This window comes from Neophocaena asiaeorientalis, unplaced genomic scaffold, assembly GCF_003031525.2.
Source record: "Neophocaena asiaeorientalis asiaeorientalis breed wild unplaced genomic scaffold, Neophocaena_asiaeorientalis_V1.1 scaffold167, whole genome shotgun sequence".
NCBI classification, from domain to species: Eukaryota; Metazoa; Chordata; class Mammalia; order Artiodactyla; family Phocoenidae; genus Neophocaena; species Neophocaena asiaeorientalis.
The window spans coordinates 1,395,916-1,412,647 of record NW_020175022.1 but is presented as its reverse complement, the minus strand read 5'-3'; the positions used below and the strand labels follow the sequence as shown (position 1 = coordinate 1,412,647).

The following is a 16,732-nucleotide window of genomic DNA, read 5'->3' as shown; positions in this document are numbered from 1 at the left end:
TATTAAATGATATTGAGAAATAATTATTAATTTTGTTGGATGTGCTAATGGCATGGTGGTTATATTAAAAAATTTCTGACTCAGAGATGTATAATGAGGGATTACACATAATCCTTCATTATATGAGTAAAGTAGTATCCAGGATTTGCTTTAAAATACTGGAAAAAAATGAGGCGGGATAGATGAAACAAGACTGGAGAATGTTCATAATTGTTAACACTGGATGATGGGTACATGGCGCTTCACTCTACTGCTCTCTCTCACCTTTCATATGTATGTTTAAAATATTCTATAACCAAGTTAAAAATAAAAACAAATAATAAAATATATAAAAGGAGAGAGAGAAACAAAAAAGACCTGGTCTGCTTCCTGGCTCAGCCTCTTACTAGCTAGGTTACCTTGGGGAAGCTATTCGATATCTGTAAGATGGCAATAATTAGGATATGTAAAGCATTTAACACAGTATGGGCTGCATAGTTAAGCTCAATAAATGTTAGCTAATGTTGTTATTATGAAAGAAATAAAAAATATGTAATAACAGATTTGATTTACAGTAATTTTAAAACTTCTTTGTGTCAAAGTATCAATCATTAATTACAGTATAATTTGTAACTGAGAACACTGGAAAGAATATAGATATTCATTTACTGGAGTTTAATTAAATAAATTATATACATTTTTATAAGGGAATTTCATGCATCTATAAAAATAATCATATTTCTAAGTCAAGACCTATCAATTCTATCACTTAGCATCATTTTGGAGATATTACATAATGCAAACAGACAAGAAAGAAATTAGAGGTAAAAATGAGAAAGAAAAAGGTAAAATTTACCTCTGTGGATGATATGCTTACATACTCAAAAAAAAAAAAATCAAAAGAATCAACTGAAAAATGTATAAACCAAAAGAGAATTCAAGGTAAGGTAGCTGAGTACAAAAACTAATATAATAGAAATCAATAGCTTTCAAATATATATCCAATTAAAAATTATATTGGATAGGACCCCATTTAAACTGCAAAAGTAATAAAAGATAAACTCCCTAGAAAAGAGGTTAGCAAGGAATGGGCAATATCTATAAGAAGGGCACAAAAGAATACTTGACAAAATATAAAGGCACCTCTTATTCTTAGATAGGAAGGTTCAATAGTATAAAGAGGTCAATTTTCCCTAATTAGAGATATAAATTTAATGTCATCCAAATAAAAATACCAGCAGAATTTTAGATAACTTGACAAGCTAATTCAATAGATCACATGGAAAAAATAAAAAGCAAGAATCTTCAGGAAAAAATCTAAAAAAAGAGAGTAATAAGGGGAAGACTAACCTGACTAGATATTAAAACATTATAAATGTGTGATACTGGCCAAGGATAGATATACATATTGATGTACCAGAATAGAAAATCTAGAAATAAACCCAAATACATACAGGAATGAAATAAATTTGTTGCCCACATATCCATACAAAAGGAAGTTCTAAGGGATGTTCTTTAGGCAGAAAGACAAAAAAAAAGAAATCAAAATAATAGAAGTGTGTAAATTTGCCTAGTTGGAAGTCAGACATCTCTCAAGCTTGTCTTTGGTCTTTACAAAGCTCAACAAAAACTACTTGCAGATTATCGAATGTGGTCTCTCATGCCTATACATTTCAGTATATACTGTTCTTTGTGTCTGAATGCCATTTTACATCTCCCAATCTGCCAAACCCATACCCAAGCTTCAAAAAAGTTCAGGAGTCATTCTTCCATTAAGTATTCTTTCTTTGAGAAGAAATAGAGTATGTGCAGTGTCTCCTAAATGTTGATTTTCCAATTTCTTGCATCTCCATTTTGTTCTTCATCTGTTATTTGTTCTTCACACCACTGCCAGAGGAATACTGCTCAAATATAGATCTGATAGTGTCTTTCTCCTACTAAAAAATATTTGATGCCCACTAAATGCCTGAGTGTCTATAAAATAAAATATGAACTTCTAGGGACATGAGAGGCTTTCAAGGCCTTCCAGGACTCACCTCCAACCTACTTTCTGTCCTCAGCTCTACCACGTATATGAGGGTGCACCCTATATTTAGAGCCACTGCAGCTCTTACCATTCATACACACAGCTTTCTTGGTGCCTTTGTTCACCCAGAACCTTCAGCCTGATATGCCGCCCTCCCTCCTCTAACCCTACTCCTCACCCCCAACCCAAATCTCTCCAATCCCTCATCCACCCCAATCCCTAGTCTTCTCTGCTCACTGAGATTTTTCAAAGCTGTTTTCAATGAAACCACATCTAAAATCGATTAAGAATGACTCATTCCTGAGCTTCCATAATTCGTATTTATTTTATTATGGTTGATATTATTAATAATATTGATATCAGTTGTTTATATGCCTGTCACTAGTCTATAACATTCATAGAAGTCAGGGCCATGTCTTACTAATTTGTTTCATCCTGGTAGCTTTAAATACACTGCTTACCACATGGTAATAAATACTGACAAACAAAAATAAATAATTTTTGCACAGCAAGAAATAAAGTAGCGCCTGACACATGGTAAGCATTCAATAAATGTGAACTCTTTCTAGTGGTAATAACAGATGCTCAATAAACATCCTGTGAAAAATGGCAAAACCAGTTGTGCTGATTTACTATTAGCCAGCTAAGTTCTTTTAGAATTGATACTGCTTGGGAATCATTATAAAGAGTTTCAATCTCCTCTTTCGGTGACAGCAAAATTTTAGGTTCCAGAACCTCAGAAAGGGCCTTAAGATATTTTTCAAGACATAGGTTCATGTGTCACTTAATCTGGTCCCCATACAGATAGAATTAAATATTGAAATATTTTTATATCCATTTAATCCCTGAAACTTAGTATAATTCTTTTTTTTACACTTTTCTGTCTGTTTTTAATAGATGAAAGATTTACAAAATCATAATTAGTCTCCTTCAGCAGCTAGTGTGGCCAAGACAAATCGCATCAAAAGTACTTGTCAACTTACTTCCTGTAGACTAGAGGATAAACAAGTCTTTTTGTTTTTTTTAACTTCTTTTTTTTTAACTTTTCAAGATAAATAAAGTATACATTATTAGGACTTTTCACAGCCAAAAGTCAGTTTTTCACTTCCATTCCACGTGGAAATTTTTGCTGTGGCTTATTTGTTTTCACAGCTGTATGATATTCCGTAGCATATCTGTTTCACAATATATTCATCCATTTTTCTCTTGCTGTACATTTAGATTGTTCTAGGTTCTTTTCCTCTTTCAAATAATTCTGCAATGTATTCTTCTGTGTGTCTCCTTATGCACATGTGGGAAAGTCTCTAAAGATGGGTAAGTACTTCATCTTTTTTTTTTTTTAATTAATTAATTAATTTGTTTGTTTGTTTAGCTGCCTTGGGTTTTCGTTGCAACGCCCTGGCTTTCTCTATGAGATCAGGCATCTTTTCCTGTATTCATTGGCTTTTTAGATTTCTTCTGTGGATTGCCTGTTTGTGTCTTTTGCCTAATTTTCTATTATTTGTTTTTATCTCATCAATCTGTAGTTTGTTTGTTTTTACATATACGTTCTAGATACTAGTCTTCTGTTATTTATAGGCTATGTCTGTTCAGGTCCTCCAAGAAGCAGACACCAAGAGGGAATTAGAAGTGCAAGACAATTACTGGGGGTCAGTGCTTCTGTAGGGTAATGGGAAAAGGAACAGGAGTGGTTGAGAAGAATCTTTAGACCCCAGTGCAGCTCTTGATACCATCTCATTGTGGCTTCTCCTTTGTCTTTGGATGTGGGGTATCTTTTTTGGTGAGTTCCACTGTCTTCCTGTCGATGATTGTTCAGCAGTTAGTTGTGATTCCGGTGCTCTCGCAAGAGGGAGTGAGCACACGTCCTTCTACTCCACCATCTTGAACCAGTCTCTTAGTACAATTCTTAATACTGAGTAAGCACTTTCAAAATGTTGGTTGTAAATGTCCATCAACAGATGAATGGATAAAGAAGAAGTGGCACATATATACAATGGAATATTACTCAGCCATAGAAAGAAATGAAATTGGGTTATTTGTAGTGAGGTGGATGGACCTAGAGTCTGTCAGACAGAGTGAAGTCAGAAAGAGAAAAACAAATACCATATGCTAACACATATATATGGAATCTAAAAAAAAAAAAATGTTCATCTCACTGATGAACCTGCAGGGCAGGAATAAAAATGTAGACATAGAGAATGGACTTGAGGACACAGCAGGAGAGGGGGAAGCTGGGGTGAAGTGAGAGTAGCATCTACATATATACACTACCATATGTAAAATAGTTAGCTAGTGGGAAGCAGCAGCATAGCACAGGGAGATCAGCTCAGTGCTTTGCAACGACCTAGAGGGGTGGGATAGGGAGGGTGGGAGGGAGGCTCAAGAGGGAGGGCATATGGGGATATATGTATGCATATGGCTGATTCACTTTGTTGTACAACAGAAACTAACACAGTATTGTGAAGCAAGTATACTCCAATAAAGATCTATTAAAAAAATAATAAAAATGTTGAAGGAATGAACAAATAAATGAATTAGGACAAATTGTTTATGCAGCAGAATCTCCAGACAAATTGTGAGCACATCACACATAAGGAATATGTTTTGTTCATCTTTTTGTCTCCAGCACCTAGCATGGTATCTGATACAAAAGGAACATTTACTAAATAGCTATTTATTAAATTAGAGATAAGCGATAAATACAGTTTACTTTATAAATGCAAAGAAGGAAAAACAAAACACATTTGTTGTATCATGTAACCTTGTACCAAAGATTTATGAATAGATTTATTAATGGGGTGGAATTTCTACCTTGAAGATATAGAAGTAAATGTGGAGACTGAGAAGTCAGGTCACCTTAGTCCTCTAGAGTGGTTAAAGCTAACTAGTCCCTGTGAATGAGAATCTAGCCTAGCTGAAGATCTCTAGCCTCTATTTACACAGCATTGGCCCCAGGACAACACAGTCAGGGCAGGCTGTGGTCACATCTCTTAGCCTAAGAATGCATACCTGTTAGGGAAATTTCCTATTTCTAATGAGAAAATAAAGACCTTGGGTGGAGAGAAGAAAAGTAGTAGGAGTGTCACTTGAAGCACAAACAAACATGGAAACTGAACAATCTCTGTATCATTACATCTTCTTCAAGAAAGGCACACCAATTCCCTTCCAAGGTATATCAGTATGTTGCACCATTGTGGAAGGAACGGAAGAGCAGGATGGGGTTGCCTGGCTGAAGTCACATCTTGGGGAAGCTGGCCAGGTTGGCAATGCCACAAGCGTTGTTCTTATTCCGGGCCATGAGGATATAGCCTTTGTTCCCCCAGTTTTCTCCCCAGCTGTAGGACCAAGCAAGGAAAATACTTAGTACCCTCAGTTTATTCAATAAAACATTTACTGAGTATTGTACCTGAGTATAGGTACTGATGTTTTACAAAAATGAACAAGACAGTTTTTACCTTTAAACAGTTTAAAGTCAAGAAATGGAGGCATAGTGCTATAGGAGAAATTGCTTCTGACCAAGGGGATCAAAAAGGGCTTAAGAAAAAGGTGGCATTTGAGCTGAGCCCAAAGGCGGATAGAATTTGGACCTGTGGAAATGGAAGCCAGCAGGGGAGTATGAAATGAGTAATAGAGGCAGGAAAGCATGGGACATGTGTCAGGATCATGTAGCTGAAAAACAGGGTGCTTGACAGGGTGTAGTGGGAGATCAGGTTGAGTGATCTTTATTGCCAGGCTAAAGAGTTTGACTCTCTGGCCCATGATAGTAGAGGAGACACTGAAGTTTTCTGATTGGGAGAGTAAAATCATTCAACTTGTGTTTTATGAAGACTAATCTTGAAAACGTGAGTCTAGAGCATAAGAAAGAGGCAAGAGAGGCTGAAGCTGGTGATCTTGGTTTCATAGAAGAAATGAAAGAAACTATGAGAATTGATGAGATTGCTAAGGAGTCAAGTGGAGAGACTGGAAGATTAGATACATGTAGACAAAGACAGAGACAGAGACAGAGAGAGGGAAGATTGGTCTATACATCTTCCTAAATTGTTTTCATGAGTTTTTTGTCCTTTTTCCCCAACCAGAAAATTCACCAGTTACCCGGTACATTTTACTTAAGACCTTTACCCTACCGCTGTTCCCTTCTCCAGGGGTCCCCAATGATCCTGGTCCTGCCTAGGTGTGTCCTTTATTCTTCCCAGCTCTCTTGGCACTTGATCAAGAAAGGAAAGGGTAAGTGCTTGCGCTGGGAGTCGAGAAAGGGAGAACACAAGACAGAAGCTGTGGGAGAAGGAACATCCTCTTAGAAAGGTGCTCAGGTTCACTCTTAATTGGGACTGTGATATAAAAAGTTGCTTCAGGTTTGAAGCCAACTCCCAGCCTTACATTCTATCCTGCCAGCCCTCCAGGCAGCAAATCCAACTTGGTTATACTATTGCATTGGCCTGTGCACTCCCCAGAGTCTAGGACCCCTGCTCTTTGGAGGGCACCAAGGACAGAAAATTTAATCAGGGCTACTGCTAGGCTGGTGTTGACCAATGAGGAAAGAAAAAGAATAACTATCCTAAATCTGCGCCCCTACAAAGTCACAAGGGGCTAAAGAGAAATGGGGAGCCAACTACTAATAACGTGTAGTTTTATTTGTTCCCAATAATAGAGAGGGAAACACTAATTTTTGTTGTTGCTGCTCATATCCACTTTCTGAAAAGCATTTCTCTTCACAGACTTCAAAATCTTTGACCAGTTCTTATATATGTCTATCCTAAGTGTATCTGGAAGGGCAAAAAGCTGCACAAGAGGATACTAAACTTTTACTTTGTTTATACTGTACCCTAGTGCTTATAGACAGACTGATGATGGAAACCTCTCTAAAAAAATCAATCACATTAGAGAGAAAAGAAAGAAAAAAATATAATTCCAAAGCTCCTGCTGGTTCTTGGTGCTACTTTATGTTCTCATTTAGCTAGGTCTGTCTTTCTTAGGGGGCAATGAGATCACTGAAGACAGACACCTGCTCATGTGTTTGTGTATGTGACTAAGTACCTTGAACATACAGCAGCTGCCCAACAAATACCTTTAGTACTCTTGTCTGGTCATTAAGTGTTAGAATTAATAGCCTCTGATTGGGAAGGTAGAATTGAAACATCTGAGAAAACGTTCTCTTGATTTAAGAGAAAGAAAGGAATATTGGGAAGTTGGAGTTGAGGGTGAGTGTTAAGAGGATGACATGTCGTGTTCCCATCATTACCTGTTTTTAATTATCCAGTGCTTGTTTCCCTTCTGGATCCCGTATCCCACTGCCAAAACTGCATGGTTCAGATTATCACTATTGCAGTTTTCATCGTAATACACACCTAGGAAACAAACTATCAAGGTGAAGCTTTCTGCAATCCAAGGGTCGCCCTGTGAGGTCTCCCACTCTAGGAAACCCTCTGTAGAATCCCATCCCAGTCAGGAGGGCTTACAAAAGAGATGCTCTGTGCTGTGGCAGCTGTTTCTCCCTGGCAGACCCAGTCTTTATGGAAACAAGTACTGAAAATGCTCAGTACCCTTCGAGAAGCTGCCCAGCCCACGTCATAAGAGAAGGTTGATTGTGCTCCGTAGGAACAGTGCCTTACCTTTTCTGTAAAACTGGAAGGAGGTCAGGCTTGCATCAATGGCCACAGAGACGGGTCCCACTCGGGCCACTGCCCTCTTCAGGGCTTTTTCATTTCCCTCAGGGATCTCTCTGTACCCTCTGCACTTAGCTGCCTTGCCTGTTGGGTTGTACATACAACTTTCATCCTGGAAAAAACAGGTTGAAATAGGACTAGGACTAAGCAACAGGCAGTGAATCAGTGAGTGAGGAATTCTGCCAATGTTTTGGGTGATGTCAGTGCACTAACAGGGGCAGCAGACTAGAGTCTCTAGAAAGGGTCTGTTCTCTCCTCACCATTTTAGAAACTATAAAAAAAAGAATATGAAAAGTGGATACCTTGTACCGTACACAAAAATCAGCTCCAGGTGGTTTTAAAACATAAATGTGAAAGGAAACACTGTAAAACTTAAAAAAGAGAATATTTTTTATTTCTACCTCAGGGTAGAGAAAGATTTCTGAAATAAGATTTTTTTAAAAGCACAAATCATCTTCCGGCAATGTAGTATGTGTGATCCTCAGTAGGCAGGGAGGCAGCAGCTGCTGTGTGGGGAGGAGGCCAAGGCCAAGACCCAGCTAGAGGGAGGACTTTGGCCCCATGCACATATAACAGGCAAAGAGTTCTGGCTAGACCCTTGTGCTCTCATGAGATAAAAGCACATAACATGACACTAAAACAAATTAATAAAGAACTTAGCAATTTAGCTTGTGAATTTCCAGGCTATGTTATGTTTTGCAGGTCTAGTTAACGATGATATGTTTCATTGTCAAGCCACAATTATAGAATCTAATGGGAACCCACATCAAGGTGGTGTATTCTTTTTGGCAGTTCATTTTCCTACAGACTACCCCTTCAAAACCCTGAAGTTGCATCTACAAGAATACATTGTCTAAATATTAACAATAATGGCAGCGGTTGACATGATATTCTAAGATTACAGTAGTCTCCTGTCTTAATAATTTCTCAAGATTCCTTTATCTGCCTTATGATCCAAACCCTTGATGCCTCCTAGCGCCAAAAATTGCATAGATCTACAAGTAAAATAAAATATCTAGGGAATGGGTTTGGAAGGATACCACGTGATGATACTTTAAAAATAACCTGTATTATGGCTGGAGTGAACTTCAATTACTGTATTATCTGGCTGCTGCCCTATCAGATCTCTTCTTTTTTTTAATTTTGTTTTTCGTTACCTCCTTCCATTCATTTACACGTTCATATAAGAAGTTCTTTCAGTTTTGGACAATAACTGCTTTTAAAAACTGTAAAGTAGAAAAGAGAACAGTTGTCCAAGATTCAGAATGTTAAAAATGGAACACATGTTTTATACGGCTAATTCTTCATTTTAATTGATTATGAGACCAAAATCATTGCACATTTCTCTAAAATGCTGACAAGATCATTTGAGGGGGCAGGAGAACAGAGATTATAAGTCAATTGCTCCTTCTATTCCAAAATAGGGTTTCAAATGTTATGTAATTTTCCTTTAAATTATTCAGAGTTTCTGAGTTATTAGTTAAACTGTCTCTCAACAAACTGGTTAATATAGTACTGAATAATGATGCAAGCTGTCAGTGGATAAGTGATCAACTACTAGCTCTAATAATATTTAAGTTATGTTTTTAACATAGTTAGACAACGCTTTAAATTGGTTGCCTGGATTAATCAATATGAAAAAAGTTATAAACATGAATCTGTTTTTTTGTATACACTGTTAGGATTTGTTTAATATTTTTGATGTCAAGTGACAACAAAAAGTTGTCAGGAGAATATTTGACAGTTTAAAAAAGAATATTTTACCACGCCCAGGTTATCTCACTGCCTGGCCTGATGTACTCAGAATTCAAAAGCTAACCTTTTAGGACAGCTTCAGTGTGCTGCGCCTTATGGCAGCAGCCCCAGGGTCAGATATGGACTGGGGATCCAGCAGTTCTGAGAACTGTACACAGAGTAAAGAAAAAGCTTTCCACACACAACCTCCAACTTCTCTGACTTATTTACCTGACAGCTAAAAAAAACCATAACATGGAATACTAAGGGCATGACATTTATGAAATGAAGTAGTTTTGATGTGGCCAATGTCACGATGATGTGCTGAAATGACATTACTACGTAGGTTGCTGAGTATCCAGTAAAATGGATCTGTTCAGTCATTTACATTAATGAGCATTTTTGTGGCAGGAGATACCATTTCAGATGACTAAACATGAATAAATAAAACTCGTTGTTACTGGATTTTTTAAAGGCACAAATTGCAAAGGAAAAAAATTAATAATTTTTCTACACTAAAATTAAAAACTTTTCTGGATTGAAAGACATCATAAAGAGAATGAAAAGAAAAATAGACTCACAACACACATAGTATTAGTATCCAAATATCTTTTTTAAATTCCTAAAAATCAGTAAAAAGGAGAACACAACCTAAAGATGGGAAAAGATATAAACAGTCAATTCACTGAAGAAGAAATGCAAATGGCCAGATAAGCATACCAATGAAGAGATGAATCAATAGGATTTCTTATACTGTGCAGGTGGGAAATACAAATTTTTCCAAACACTTTGGTAAATAATTTGACATTATCTAGTAAAGAGGAAGATGCACATACCCCAAGACTCAGACAATTCTGTTACTAGATATTATATTCTAGTAAAGAAATTCTTGTACATGTGCATAGAAGACGTGCCTGGGAATGTTTGCAGCAGATAAACAGATCCAATAGATAGATCTTGGCTCTGCTACATAACTAGAGATGTGAGTTTGAATATGCTATTTTATCTCCTTAAGTGTCAATGTCCTCACCTATAAAGTGAGGACAAGGGTACCTTACAGGGTTTTTATGAGGATTAAATGAGAACATGCACTAAGTACATGGCTTAGCACATGGTAGCCATCATTTGTATTATTCAGCCTTGTTATCCCTGCTTCAAAGGCTCTTATTGCAAAGGCCCCATATTATATTATCTATCAACCTCATGTATATAAAAAGCCCTCAGATCTTCTTCCTTTTAGATAAGAAAGATCTTCCTATTACTAAAGGACCTTATAGGAGGCAGTGAGTTGATCTCTAAAACTGCAATAAATATGAAGCAACTTGCTTTTTCCCTCATTTTATACATGTTAACTTACATAATTTGCTTAAATGTTCCCCAAACCCGCACTGAGATCATACAAAATAAGGCCAAGTGATTCATGAAATTAGCATGGTGGGCCTGGAGACTTGTGATGGGAGTGGAGGAATTTTGCAGAGTTACAGAGACTGACTCAGAGATCTATGGGATAATCTGTCCTTTGTTTTTTCTTCAGGGCAGAAAGGCAGATAGGAACCATGGTAGCCTAAGCTCCCCAAATTCTCCCAGACTGTGGGAATCTTCTTGGCCTCTATGGGAAATTATCCCATCAAGAAGGCTGGATAGGGTAACAGAAAACAAGATTTCTGGACTTGTTTCCAGTACAAAATGTCATACTGGGGAAGGAGGAGCCATTACAGAGCTGTATGACTGCATGGGACAGTCTCACCTGTCCAACATACGGGTAGGCATCTTCAGAGTCAATGCCCCGGTTCTTCTGCACATACTGGAAGGCATTGGTCATGTAGCCCCCTCCACAGCCATCATTCTCAGACACACAGTCCACCAGGTTCTGTGGACTCAGATTTAAGAGTTTGCCAGTTTTCTTCTTGAGTTGGCCCTCCAGGGCACCCACAGAGCTAAAAGCCCAACAGGAACCACACTGACCCTGAGAGGCATAACAGAGAAACTACCAGTCATTGCTGTTCACACTTTTTGTTTCTTCCTTCTGCCTGATGAAATTCCATATGTTTTATAAATTCCAGCACCTGTCCCCTTTGCTGTGAAGTCTTCCTATTTCCCTTCATTTAACCTTTGTTGCAGTGTTCTATTGCTGTTGTTGCTATTGATAACTGTTGTTACTATTGTTACCATTAGCTGTAGTAAAGCAGAATACAGCTCTTCCTCCAATGAATCCATCATAAATTGAAAATATAGTAAGTCGAAAATGCATTTAATACCCCTAACCTACTGAACATCAAAACTTAGCCTAGCCTACTGTAAATGTACTCAGTACACTTACGTTAGCCTTCAGTTGGGTAAAACTATCTAACACAAAGCCTATTTTATAATAAAGTGTTGCATATCTCACGTAATTTATTGAATACTGTACTGAAAGTGAAAAACAGACTGTAAGTGTATTGGTTGTTTACCCTCGTGATCATGTGGCTGACTGGGAGCAGCGGCTCTCTACCACAGGCCAAGATCAAGAAAAGGTTTCGTACCACATATCCTAGCCTGGGAAAAGATCAAAATTCAAAATTTGAAGTACAGTTTCTATGGAATGCCTATCACTTTCACACCATCATCAAGTCAAAAAATCATAAGGTGAACCATCAGAAGTTGGGGACCATCTGTACTGGTTTTGCAACACACTAGATGTGTAACCTTGGGTAAATTACTAAACCTCTCTGTATCTCACTTTCTTTATGTGTAAATTGTGGATAATTACAATATACTTAATGGAATTATGAGAATTTAAAAAGTTAATTCATGTAAAGGATGAATTATTATGTGTAATAATAATAATCTCTCAAAAAGTGCTAGTTATTATTATTAGTGTTTCTTCAGCTAGATTATACATTTTTCTTTCTTTCCTGTTCTATTTTTTAAAACTGGGGATTTCTTGAGGACACAGGTTATGTCTTAGTCATCTTGAATCTCTACTGCCTAGCACTATATCTGGTAGGTTCTGAAAAAAATGTGTTTGTTGAATGAATGTTAAATCAAGTGTTCATCTGGTGGATAAAATCAGCCTTGTTAAGGTTGTGGGAAAACTTACATTCTCATGCTGGTAAGAATGTAAGATCATACAAACTTTTTGGGAAAGGATTCTGTGACCTACTGATTCCAATTTTGGGATTTGTTTTGCATAAATATTTGTATATATTCACAAAAATATATGCACACAGGTGCTTACAGCAACACTTTGTAGAAAAGAAAAAACAGAAATAACCTAAATCTACAAAAACAGATGATGAGTTAAATAACAGAATAGACTTTATTCTCTTAGCAGGGGGAGAGGTAACTTAATTCTTTGCCCTCTTTTTCTGATGCCCTCCTACCTTAAGAACAAAGAAGCAGAAGAAGGGAGAGGTCATGCCAGTTTCCATACCCACACCCAAGAGGAAGGAGGGTACCTGGTTTTTGACAGGAGTAACATATCCCTTCTTCCGATAATCAATAGAGTCTGGGCTGCCTTCCCAGTCTGGAATATAGAGGGTGTCATTACTGCGGGAATGAGAGGCGGGTATTTTGAGTCCAGTCATCTTCTGAACCACTTCTTCACTGGTCTGGGACAAAGAAGAAAGAGGCCAGGCATAAGCAGGGAACCAAGACAAACAGGGCAGGTAGACCAGGAGCTAAGGATCAACTCACCATATCCCCCAAATGGTTCATGGCCAGTTCATATGTATGGACACCAAGAGAGGCCTCGAGATTATGGATGGAAATATGCTTCAGGTTTTTTTCCCAAATTAAACGCCGAGAGATTTCATCCACCTAAACAGAGCATAGTCAGTATTGGCATAGACTGTGTCCTGTGTACAAAGTTATCTACATAATACTGTGGAGGTTTCTAGAAGAGATTAAATTTACAGTCATAGAGGGTTTACAATCTAGTTGGGGAACTGACCATGGGATTATTAAGAGCATGCAAAAGAAATATATAAAACAAATAATAGAATGCAAGCTCTGGAGAGACATATAGGAAAATAATTGCTTACGGATTAATAGCTTTAATCTGAGAAGGCTTCCCAAAAGAGAAATATAAGACAGTTATGAAGAAAAGGAAGGACAGGACTTGATGGAGGGTGAATTGAGGAGTAGTAATGGAAAGTATATGCTAACAGTTAGGGACCAGGGGCAGGTTTGCTTGGTTGTAGTGGTTAAAGTATTGGGGTTGAAGAAGGGAGTCTGGAAGCTAGGATTAGATGTCTCAGGTTCCAACCTTCCCACCATGTTCCCCTCCAGGTTCCCAGGCACCTTGCTGTTATACTGTTTTCTGTAGGTCTTCTTCCATAGCTCCCACTGGGTGTTCAGCATCTCCTCGGGGTACAGAGCAAGGCTCACCACAGGCAGCAGTAGTAGAACCTTGAGCCCCCACATCCTGAAGAAGGGGATAATTAGGGGACACTCTTCTATTTGCCCAGAGGTTCCTAACCTGGCTTGGGATGAGGAAATAGCTGGAACCATATTCTCAGACAGGTGGTTCTTAACCTTTGGGACTCATAGACTCCCACGACAAGCTAATAAAAATTTTCAACCCACTTTAGTCCCTCTTACCAGAAAAATGAATGCACACACAATAATTCTGGGGGGTTCATGAACCCAAAGTTAAGAACGCCTTCCTCTGGACCACGAGGCAGAGGAAAACTAGGCTTTACAAGGAAGGCAGACAGAGATTGAGGATGACTTCCATATGATAAAAACAGTGATAGTCAGGAGGGTTCTGGGTTTGGGTGGGATGTTGATACATCTGGTTACAAGTATTTTGACCTAGGGAGATTCAACACACACACACACACATACACACACATACACACAGATACACTTGCACAGATAACCAGCAATGGGATAGAAAATGGACAATCAGGATGGGACAACACCTGTCTGCTCCAGTGTCCCCAGCAGACTTGGAGGAGATAGACAAGGTAAGTGCAGGGTGGGATGAGTGGGGTCGGAGAATACACAAAGGAGAGATTTTCAGCTAAGTTTTGCTTCCTGATCATTTCGTCAAGGCATTCTTTTGTTCCTTGCCTAAATTCTGATACTTCTGATCTTGCTAGGAGAGGACAAGGGAAAAGCTGACAGCATTTCCTATTCTCAAACTATGAGATGTTTACTGTCTCCTCAGTCTTCTTATGCATTTCTTCCTCCTTTCTCTTCCTGCTCCTTCCTCAGGCAGGAAACTATCCTAATCTCAACCAGCTGCTGTGGGCAGGAAAGTTTTTCTTTCTTTTTCGGACCAAAAAGCCCACAAAACCTCTGTGACTGCCTCACAGGACAAAAAGCCTCAGAACCAAAGTTTGTTAGAAGAATGTAAGACAGAAAAGCAATGTTCTGTGATTATTAGATACACAGCTTTTCAGAATTTTACTCTAGCTTCATTCACTTCTCGCAGTGTCTTGCTAATTTCATGTCCTCCATTTTAAGAGCAAGTTAGTCTGCATCAAGTCACACAGCGTGCATAAATTTTGAATTTATAGTCCATTTTTGTGTAATCTTTGCAAACTGGCAAAATGTCCAGGAGGACGTTTAATATCTGGAGTGTTAAGGGCTTTGGGATGTCTCAAACAGTAGGAAGACCTTACTGAGCTACCACCTCCCTGCACCACTCCTCCCTCCTGCTAGTAAGTTAACCCTTTTGGTACCTGCCCACCCCCCCCAAAAAAAAACCAACCCTGAGAGGTCACTCCTTGAGGGATGGGTAAAGGATGCCCTATATTCTTTGCTTTCACTAATAACCATGTATACATACACACAAACCGTAAAAGGAGTCCTAAAGATTTCCAGGCAAATTTTACTTAGCCAGGAAATAACCTAAGAAGGGCATCACTGTTTTCATCTGCAAAGTCTATAAAGTTCATTTTGATCCCCAAGTCACTACGTTCCTAATATTCCTTAAAATGGAGAACTGAAAGGAATGAGAAGCTAAAAGATCTAGGAAGTTGAAAATGTTACCTGCTGATGGGGATCTATTCTCTGGGCTCGTCTCAGCAGAGAAGTGTGGATAATGTGAGCGGATGACTAGGGGTGCTGGATTTATTCCACCAGGATTGCGGAAGTCAACTGTAGCTGTTGGCTGGAAAATTTGGATGGGGAGGGCAGTGGAGATAGAAATGCTAAGAGAGGGAGATTAGGGAGGAGGGAAGGAGGCAGCAGATTTGCATCGTTCCTGTGTGCGCATGTGGAGCATGTGTGCCAGGGCAGAGAGTTAGGTATTTAGTTTCACGTGGCTGCCTGCCTTTGAGAGCAGACAAAAAAAAGACCTCAATACATATTATCCAAGTTGCGGCTTACCTTCTCTTTCGTGGACAAAATATTATTACACTGGGGGATTACAACTTTCCAGTCCCTTTCCTGTTATTATTCATCTCTCCAACTTTGAAACCTGTTTTCCAATATGTCTGATCCTCACATGAGGGATGAGGAAATGAACACAAAAGGCTAGAAAAAAGTATGTAAGGGAAGTCACAGGCTCCAAAATCATTTGTATTTTATAAACTTGTTGACTAAAAGTTGTCATTTCTTCCAGGCAGGGGAATATCTTTCCCAGACTAACATGGTTTTGCTGAGGAAGGATACATCCAGAAAAGTCCTGATGAAACCAGTTCTAAAAGTAACCAGAAACAGTATTCCTGGTTATTTATGACAGCACTTGAATCAATGCCATAAGCACTGACAAATTCACATGTGACTTCTTTGTTGCTACAACTCTCAGATGGTGGGATGATGAACATTATCTGTCTCAATTATTAAAATCCCCAATCCAGGTCCAGTCATATGAGCTTCACCAAATGCTTCCCTCAACATCCAGGCATGTGACAGATCATAAGAATCTAGTTCAGTCCCTAAACCACAACCCCAAACATTTTCTTCCATAAACAGATGTGTGCGAAGAGGAAAAGGGGTCCTGGGGACAAAAAGGATAACACATGGGATCTAGAGTCAGTTTCTAGCTGGATTACACACATTGACCCTCAAGAACACAGGCTTATGCTTATGGGTTTTTAAAATTTCCTAATGAAACACATTGTCCTAGAGGGAAACTAGGTCTAGATAGTTTAAATTTCCCCATTCTTAATACCTTTAAACCCAGAAGTGCCCTATTGGTCTCAAGTCCCAACTTTCCCCCTCTCCCAAGGACTTGGACAATCCCCCACCCCCCATCCCATGGTCAGATGTTTCTGATGATTTTACTCAGAATGAGTCAAGATCAGGAGGACAACCAAGGAACGCTGAGTGATCAGAGCCCTATGATTTCTGATTCCTGAAATTATAGACATACTGTGCTTTTATGTTTGTATATTTG

The 16,732-nt window shown here is 38.6% G+C and overlaps 1 protein-coding gene across 2 annotated transcripts; it reads right to left on the bottom strand.

The window, feature by feature from the left end:
* Nucleotides 1-4,535: 4,535 nt before the first annotated feature.
* On the bottom strand, nucleotides 4,536-16,699 carry CTSK (cathepsin K). Of its 2 annotated transcripts, XM_024762841.1 has the most exons (8): nucleotides 15,382-16,699; nucleotides 13,684-13,807; nucleotides 13,078-13,200; nucleotides 12,840-12,992; nucleotides 11,150-11,368; nucleotides 7,615-7,780; nucleotides 7,245-7,350; nucleotides 4,536-5,340 (listed from the first exon to the last, which is right to left on the bottom strand). In XM_024762841.1, the coding sequence occupies exons 2-8, from the start codon at nucleotides 13,804-13,806 to the stop codon at nucleotides 5,241-5,243; spliced, it is 990 nt and encodes a 329-aa protein (XP_024618609.1). In that variant the 5' UTR covers nucleotide 13,807; nucleotides 15,382-16,699; the 3' UTR covers nucleotides 4,536-5,240. The 2 variants fall into 2 exon arrangements, with proteins under 2 accessions (XP_024618609.1, XP_024618608.1); XM_024762840.1 differs by having other exon boundaries at nucleotides 13,684-16,699.
* Between the last annotated feature and the right edge of the window lie 33 nt (nucleotides 16,700-16,732).

Coding starts and splice junctions, on each gene's coding strand:
- CTSK (XM_024762840.1), bottom strand. CDS start 13,893: ATGGTTCCAGCTATTTCCTCATCCCAAGCCAGGTTAGGAACCTCTGGG. Junction 13,201..13,683: donor GAAAACAGTATAACAGCAAG/GTGCCTGGGAAC, acceptor TGCTCTGTTTAG/GTGGATGAAATCTCTCGGCG. Junction 5,341..7,244: donor CACTGGATAATTAAAAACAG/GTAATGATGGGA, acceptor TTGGTCCTACAG/CTGGGGAGAAAACTGGGGGA.